At 53.7% G+C, this 8,536-nt stretch overlaps 3 protein-coding genes across 3 annotated transcripts; all 3 read left to right on the top strand.

Moving 5' to 3' along the window:
- Nucleotides 1-460: 460 nt before the first annotated feature.
- LOC143890941 (uncharacterized) lies at nucleotides 461-1,891 on the top strand. The gene is made up of 2 exons (XM_077395612.1): nucleotides 461-1,330; nucleotides 1,472-1,891. Exons 1-2 carry the CDS (start codon nucleotides 461-463, stop codon nucleotides 1,889-1,891), a joined length of 1,290 nt encoding a protein of 429 aa, XP_077251727.1.
- A 179-nt stretch (nucleotides 1,892-2,070) lies between these two features.
- On the top strand, nucleotides 2,071-3,291 carry LOC143890940 (uncharacterized). The gene has a single exon (XM_077395611.1). It carries the CDS (start codon nucleotides 2,071-2,073, stop codon nucleotides 3,289-3,291), a length of 1,221 nt encoding a protein of 406 aa, XP_077251726.1.
- Nucleotides 3,292-3,417: 126 nt separating this feature from the next.
- LOC143890939 (uncharacterized) lies at nucleotides 3,418-4,282 on the top strand. The gene is made up of 2 exons (XM_077395610.1): nucleotides 3,418-4,038; nucleotides 4,277-4,282. The coding sequence occupies exons 1-2, from the start codon at nucleotides 3,418-3,420 to the stop codon at nucleotides 4,280-4,282; spliced, it is 627 nt and encodes a 208-aa protein (XP_077251725.1).
- Nucleotides 4,283-8,536: the final 4,254 nt, after the last annotated feature.

Genomic DNA, 8,536 nt, shown 5'->3' with positions numbered 1-8,536 from the left:
GTTTCACGGAGACCACGGCCATGACACCGACCATTGTTTCCACCTCCGGCTCCAGTTAGAAAAACTGGCCGAAGAGGGGCATCTAAACCAGTATCTCCGGAACCCTGTTGAGAACTCGCACGAGGCCCCCCACCACGACGACGAGCCTGGAGATAGGCGCCCGACGCGTAGCAGGCGTCGGTCAGGAAACCGGCACTGGTCTGGTAGCCGGCGTCGGTCAGGAAATCGGCACCGGTCCCCCAGCAGGTGTCGCTCCTAGAGCAGACACCGATCGCGCAGCCGGCATGACTCGCGCCGCCACCAGCGCCCCAAGAAAGAAGAACCAACTGAACGCCCGCAGGCCCACGAACAACCACCTACCGTCATCGGAAAAATCAACGTCATCGCGGGTGCGCCCGCGGCGGGAGGACCAACGACAGCCGACCGGCGAGCGTACGCAGAACGGGTGTTTTCCCTGGAGATGCCTTCCAAAAAGGCCTGGATAGATCCTCCACATAAAGATCAGGTCATCACTTTCTCCCCAGAAGACCTCGAAGGACTACAAGTCCCCCATGACGACGCACTGGTTGTCAGGCTAGTCGTCACCAACTTCGACGTAGGAAAAATCCTGGTCGACACGGGGAGCTCGGTCAACGTTCTGCATCTCAAAACCTTTGAAGAGATGAAACTAGGCGAAGAAAGGCTAGGACCCGCGGAATACTCCATCTACGGGTTCTTCGGAGCATCGGTACGAGTCAAGGGCAAAATCGACCTACCCGTAACCTTCGGAACATACCCCCTCCAGAAAACCATCTTGACCACCTTCATGGCCATGGACATACCGTTCACCTACAGCGCCATCATAGGGCGTCCCGCCCTGAGAGACTTGGGAGCGGTAGTCTCCACTCCCCACCTCAAAATGAAGTTCCCCACTCAAACGGGGGTAGGGGAGGTCCGGGGGCAACAGATGATAGCACGCCAATGCTATGCGGCAAGCCTAAAAGGAAGCAATGCCCCGACCGAAAACTTTGCGATTGGGGGCGAAGACCCCCGGGAGCGAGCCCGAACAATCAGAGGAGAGCCCGCCGAGGAGCTAGACTCCATCCCTATAGTCGAAGAGCATCCAGAAAAGCAAGTCCGGATCAGTTCCTTGCTAAGAGGCGCCTTACGAGACCAAATGATCAACTTCCTTAGAGCCAACAAAGACGTGTTCGCATGGTCCGCCCAGGACATGCCCGGGATACCTAGGGAACTGGCTGTTCACAAGCTAAACGTGAACCCAACCATCAAATCCGTCCGGCAGAAAAAGAGGAACTTCGCGATAGAGCACCAAACTCACATAAAAGCCGAAGTGGAAAAACTACTACAAGCCGGATTCATCAGAGAAATCCGGTACCCCGAGTGGCTGTCCAACGTGGTCATGGTCAAGAAGACCGGCGGGGGCTGGCGGGCCTGTATAGACTTTACAGACCTAAACCGAGCCTGCCCAAAGGATCCTTACCCTCTCCGACGCATAGACCAACTCATCGACGCCACATCCGGACATGAGCTCCTCACCTTCCTAGATGCCTTCTCCGGCTACAATCAGGTGAAAATGCACGAACCAGATATCCCAAAAACTGCGTTCGTCACCGATCAGGGCGTCTACTGTTACACCGTCATGCCCTTCGGGTTGAAAAACGCGGGGGCCACCTACCAGCAACTCGTGAACAAGCTGTTCCGAGAACAGATAGGGAGAAACGTGGGGGTGTATGTCGACGACATGCTGGTGAAAAGCTTGGAAGCCTCCAAGCACATCTCCGACCTCCAAGAGACCTTTGACACCTTGCGGCGGGCTCGGATGAAGCTGAACCCCGCAAAGTGCGCTTTCGGGGTGACTTCCGGGAAGTTCTTGGGATTCATGGTCAGCTAAAGAGGCATCGAGGCGAACCCCGAGAAAATCCAGGCCATCCTGGACATGGAGCCCCCGGCCACAGCGGTAGAGGTACAGCGACTCGCGGGACGAATCACCGCCCTCGGCCGTTTCATGCCCAAGTCGGCAGAGAAATGTCAGCCCTTCTTTAAACAGCTGAAAAACATACAGGAATTTGAATGGACTCCGGCTTGCCAAGAAGCCTTCGACGCCTTGAAACAATACCTCCAAACACCGCCCGTACTGGCCAAGCCATCAGCCCTATGGCGGTAAGCGCGGTATTGGCCAAAAAGAGCTACAAAAAGGAGCACCCGGTGTACTATGTGAGTAAGACCCAGCACGGGGAGGAAACCCGATACTTGAACATAGAGAAATTTGCCCTCACAGTCGTCAGCGCCGCCCGGAAACTCCGCCCCTACTTCCAGGCCCATCCCATAATACTGTTGACCGACCAGCCCCTCAGAAAGATTCTCAAAAAACCGGAGACCTCAGGCAGAATGGTAAGCTGGGCCGTCGAGTTGGGAGAGTTCGACATACAGGTCCGACCGAGACCGACCATCAAGTCCCAGGCCCTCGCCGACTTCATAGTAGAATCCACAGCCCCTGCCACAGAACCAGCAACAATAGGAGAGACCAGGGGCCCCACCGAGCAAACGACTCGCGAAGACATGGAACAGAGCGACGGGACCCATTGGACCCTGCACGTTGACGGCTCAGCAGGTAAAACAGGGCGCGGGGCGGGAGTGGTCCTCCACGGCCCCGACGGGTTTACGGTAGAGTACGCCCTCCAGCTAGATTTCACAGCCTCCAACAACGAGGCTGAATACGAGGCCTTATTGGCAGGGCTAAGCCTAGCCTCGGAGCTCGACGCAGAAAAATTGAAAGTTTATAGCGATTCCCAGCTGGTCGTCAACCAAGTGAACGGGGCATACGAGGCCAAGGGCCCCAGAATGAAGAGATTCCTCCAGAAGGTAAAAGAAAAACTGCAGAGAATGGGGGAAGTTGAGCTTCTCCAGGTACCACGAGACATGAACAATCGAGCGGATGCTCTGTCGAAAATGGCCTCGGAAGAAACCCATGACTTCGGTACCGTTCTCACAGAGATACTGTCCCACCCCAGCATGGATGAGATACAAGTCTTGGAAATTCCTCCAGCACCAAACTGGATGGACCCCATCATGCGATACCTGAGAGATGGGATACTACCCGAAGACAAGCTGGAGGCCCGACGCCTAACCGCAAAAGCCGCCCACTACGTGGTCCATGGGCCCAGACTGTACAAACGGTCATACATATGGCCGTACCTCCGATGCCTAGTACTCTCCAAATCAGAGCATGCATTGCGGGAAGTACACGAAGGGATCTGCGGAGACCACGGAGGCAGCATGATCTTAGCTTAGAAAATCGTAAGGCACGGTTACTTCTGGCCCACGATCCTCAGGGACGCCAAGGAGTTCGTCAGAAAATGTGACCCGTGCCAAAGGTTCGCCACCACCCCCCGTCAACCGGCCACCCCATACACAGCGATGGCAGGGCCCCTGCCTTTCGCTATGTGGGGGATGGACCTGCTCGGGCCATTCCCAAAAGCCCCGGGGGGACACACGATGCTATACGTCGCCATCGACTACTTCACCAAGTGGGTCGAAGTTAAAGCCGTGGCGAAGCCCAACTCAAAACCAACGGAGAATTTTTTCTATCATGATGTGGTCTGCCGCTTCGGCATTCCAAGAATACTCGTAACAGACAACGGACCCCAGTTCGCAAGTGCAGAGTTCGGCAGATTCTGTGATAGCCTCAAGAAGCGATTGGGAGAAGCTGGGAAGAACTGGGTGGAAGCGCTCCCTAGTGTCCTCTGGACCTACCGAACGACGCCACGAACAGCGTCCGGGGAGTCCCCTTTTAGTTTGACTTTTGGGGCCGAGGCAGTCATTCCATTGGAAATCGGCCTCTCCAACTTCCGCACGGAGAACTACGACGAACGGGAAAATTCGGAGCTCCTCCGGAACACTCTCGATCTCGTGCTCGAGAAAAGAGAACAAGCCCTCCTCCGGGCCGCCTCCTACCAGCAGAGGGTGGCGCGATACTACAACGCCCGAGTAAAAAAGCGCACAGTAAAGCCCGGAGACTTAGTACTACGACGGGCGGAGGTATCCGACCCCCGAAACACTGGGAAACTCGCACCAAAATGGGAGGAGCCCTACAGGGTCGTTCGAGCACTTCGCCCCGGGGCCTACCAGCTAGAGCACCTCGACGGGACCCCAGTCCCGCGAAGTTGGAGCATGGATAATCTCTGAGAATTTTTCCAGTAGAAAGGTAGGATAATGCCCGTATTTTTCTTTTAAAAAGTGACGAGTGTTTTGTTTGTTTTCTTTTTGTCATTTCCAGAAATAGAGACATGTTCTCCCTTTGCAAATTAATGGAATAGCATTTCTACCAGAGCCACGTGTATCTCCATTTTCCGGTCCACGATGAACGAAGGGCCGGAAAAAAGACAGGGAGTGAGACAGAGGTAGCATCGAGGCTGATCCCCCCGAGAATACCCAAAAATGCTCCTCACGAAAAAAAAGACCTCCCCTTAAAGGGCAGGCGGGACCCATTAACCCCGAGCTGATCACTCGAGGGAAAGATAGTCCTTCCACAAAAAAGATGCCCCACTGGGGTGCACTAGGGTGCACTAGATGCGTCTTTACCAAACAAACTGCAATTCAAATACCAAAGGGCTCAAACAGCCCTCGGCACATTGTATACAAAGACAAAAAGAAGGAGAGGAAAAAAGTTCATAATGTTATTACAAACCCAACATGGAACCATGAAAAGAAGCAAAAATGGAGTCCAAAAGGGCGCCCGAGCCTCACCGAGCTCCCGCAGAAGTCTCAGTGACTACAGGAGCTTCCGAGGCAACCACCAGATCCTCGGCCGGTCTCGCGGTATCCACCAGCACCGCCAAAGGATCCTCCGGAGTGACCTCCTCAGCCTCGTGCACCAGCTTCTCAAGAGGAAAAGAGGGGTCGACCTCGTGAACACGCCGCCGGCACTCAGCAAAAGCGTCTATCTCAATATCCACACTGAACGCGGCGGCGGCTTTGGAAAACTCCTCGGAGTCACGCCACTCCCCCTGGCTGAAAAGACGTTACTACCCCTACCGCGAGATGGCTTCCCCAGCAAGCATCCCCATGTCCTTCCCGCCCAATGAAAGGGAAGAGCCCAAAGGTGGGACCCGCCGCGAGGGCCCGGCACACATATCCACCAAATGGAAAAACCTAAATGTAGGGGAAAAGGCTCGGGACCCACCACGAGGGCCCGGCACGCATATCTACCAGATGGAAAAACCTAAATGCATTGGAAAAGGTTCGGGACCAGTCACAAGGGCCCGGCTTACAATTCCACCCAATGGAAAACCCAAATGGCTCAGCCATGGCGCAGATAAAAAGAAAGCATGAAATACAAGTCAAAAATACAAAAAGAAGCCATTCATAACCATTCTTCCTCTGGCCCACATGCCTACAAAAAGGGGAAGGAAAGTGAAGACAAAGAAGATAGGGCGCGCAGGCCCGGGTCCCGAAGGCCCCAAAAACAAAAAAAGGAAAAAGGGGAAGGAACCCCTCCAAAAGTCCCCCACATTCCGTCCCCTCCAACCTAAAGCGACTGGCCACTGAAGGAGTCCTCCGCATCAGAAAGCTCCCTATAGTACGCTCCCCCTCCGAAGAGCTCCCCCAGTCCGGATCCGCCGTGTCCGCCGCCCTCTGGTCATTTAACCGCCTTACCATGTTCCTCAGCAAATCGTTCTCCGCACACAAGGCCGCGATCTCTCGATCCATGTCGATCATCCGGCTAAAGACCTCCATTTCCCTACGATAAACATAGGAAAAGAACGAGCGGTTGCGGTGAACGAAAGCTTCATGGGACTCCCTCTCATAGGGGGGAGGAGGATGAGAGCGTGGGGGAAACCTTTGAGGCAGGCTCCTCTCAGGAATCGGTTGTCGAGGCCCCAACCCATCAGGGTTTGCCTCAGGGCTGCTAGGAGGACCCCCCTCGGCGGCAGCACTCCCTTCATAACTAATCAAGAGACCCTCAAAGGACAGCGACATCCCCGATGAGCCCAAAGAAAGGCAGAAAAGAAGCAAAGAAGGAGAAAGGAGCAAAAAGCGATCTGCGTAAAAAGCGAAAAAGAATCATCATTTATAAAACCAAGTGGGAAGCCCGTGGGAAAGAAAACGAGGCGACTCGCCCAACACGTGTCCGCTTCCTACTCGATAGCCGATCAGCACGGTGCAATGGCACTACGGCCCCTCAGGAAGGAACAGCAAGACGAAACAGCACGCCTTCTCGGATTCCTAGACTCTTATAAATGCCTTCGTCACGATATTCTTTGACCAAACAAGCGAACCTATTACCTCGATCCATTCAACGAACCAAAGGTATGATGGGTCACGATGGGACGTAAAAAACGGCGCTGCACTCACACCTCACCACGTGTCGTCCCTACACCCGCAAAGCCTAACCGTCACAAGGAAAGGTATTGGGAAGCGGCAAGACCGCACGATTACGACACGTGTCACCCGCCGTCCGATCCTCATCATCACTAATCACCCGAGACAATTCCCCACCTGATGAACAGGAAGGGTCCGGAGGCAGGAAGTTAAGCAAAAAGGTCCGACTTCAATTCCGCTAAAAGAGGAACGCGCGCCCGAGCCCAGAGCCCCGACGCGAGCGCTCGGCGCACTAGCACAATGGGCAAAAAAGCAAAACGTGCCAGATAAAGGCTTCGAACCCCGCACGGGTTCGAACAAAAAACGACAACACCACAATTACTCGCAACAAAGGCAGTTCACGCCGAACACAGTGGAAAAGCAACCAAACAGATAGGAGAAGCAACATAAGAAACGCATCACAAATTCATAAAGAAGCCACCCATTCATAGTCACATCCTTCTGGCCCACAGGCCTACAAAAGAGGGAAGAACCAAAATAGGGCACGCAGGCCCGGTGCAAAAAAGGGGAGAAAAAGGAAACAGAGAAACAGAGGAAGCCTGGTCCCGCAGAAGTTAATCGCCCGAACGACTGAAAGAGGACTCCTCCTCCGAAGAATCCCCCTCCTCCTCCGAGGAGCTCTCCAGCAAGGGGTCCGCCTCATACTCTAGCAGTTGTTCATTAAGGGCATGGAGCCTCCTTTGCAGATCCGTGTTTCTCTGCTTCAGGTCCTCGATCTCCTCATTCATTTTTAAAACCCTGTCACATAACTCCATCCCCTGCCGATAAACCTTGGAGAAAAAAGACCACTCCCTGGCAACACGGAAGCGAGACAACTTATCCTTCCTAGGCAAAGAAGAGAGACGAAGGGGGGGAAAACCCGGAGGAGGGCCCAAGTCCGTCCTAGCCCTTTTCCAGCGAGCCGCGAAGCCCCCCCCCCACCCCCCCCCCCCCCCGAGTCCGAAGACAGGTCGGGGTCACTCGATGATTCCTGGGAAAGAGGAGCCTTGCCCCTAACTCGCGAAGGGGAACCAGATATGTCGATAGGAATAAACAAAGGAAGAGCAACAACAGAGCAGCATTATATTCCCCAGGAATAATCAGCATGTCTCCTCGTACTCCGGAGCCCCCATAAACGCGCCTGCTTGACCAACATTACTCCCTTGGCCCATTAAATGGACCAAAGGAGTAAGGGGGTGTTATAATGAGGCATAAATACGGTGCCACTCCCAAATCTCGACACGTGTCACCCATGCACAAGCCAAGTCCCACCATCATGAAGAAAGGCGTAGGGAAACGGCAAAGCAGCACGATTTCGACACGTGTCACCCCCTCGTCTTCCAAAGCTCATCATCACAAACTAAGGAAGGGATTATCCCACTAAAGCACGCGCGCCATCCAGACAGAGGGATGGCCCAATGCCGCAAAGGAGGATTTTCTCTCCATAATGATGAGGAGGCCCGCGCGCCACCCTTTAAAAGGGAAGCAAGAGGAAGAAGAAAGGGGAGGGAATTTTTCTTTACTTCTCACAGAAACAATCGGAAAAAAGGGGCAAGACAACAACAGAGGAGACTGGGAATTTAATCCCACTCTCCCCGTTAGTCCCTCCGACCCATCCACCCCCCACGCCCAGAAAAGAATCTGCGCCTTGGTCCTGGTAAACCTGGCCAAAACCCTCTCCCCTTCTTGCTGTCCTTTATATTGTTTGGTCGAAGGATCTGACTTGGGTGTCGAAGTGGTCGTCCGGGACCCACCCCGGACCCCCTGACTCCCTTTGTTTGTGATTGCAGACCCCGCGGAGGCCCTCTACCGACCGCGCAATCGCAGACCCGGATTCAGACGCCATCAGAAACAGCTTAGAAACACCTTAGCAATTATCCTTATTTCTTCATGTTATGTATGCATGCATGCCATGTTTCTTTAGACATAAACCCTATTTTCTACCACTAAATGAGCAGAAGGCATTTCTGCCAACCCGATCTATCATTATTATCCTTCCAAAAAAAGAAAAAAAAGGTTTCCCATCATGATCACTTTTTATGTTTATTATTTGATAGGGACCATCGCAAAAGGCATTTCATGTAGAGGCTGTTGCATGAGAGAGCAACCACTTCATATGAGGTGGCTACTCTCATGAAAAAGCCTGCCTGCGAAATGCCTTCTGCCTGCGAAATGC

This window comes from Tasmannia lanceolata, unplaced genomic scaffold (assembly GCF_043159265.1).
Source record: "Tasmannia lanceolata isolate RefF3 unplaced genomic scaffold, GAP_Taslan_0.1 ptg000013l, whole genome shotgun sequence".
NCBI lineage: Eukaryota > Viridiplantae > Streptophyta > Magnoliopsida > Canellales > Winteraceae > Tasmannia > Tasmannia lanceolata.
This window is presented reverse-complemented; position numbering and strand designations above follow the sequence as displayed.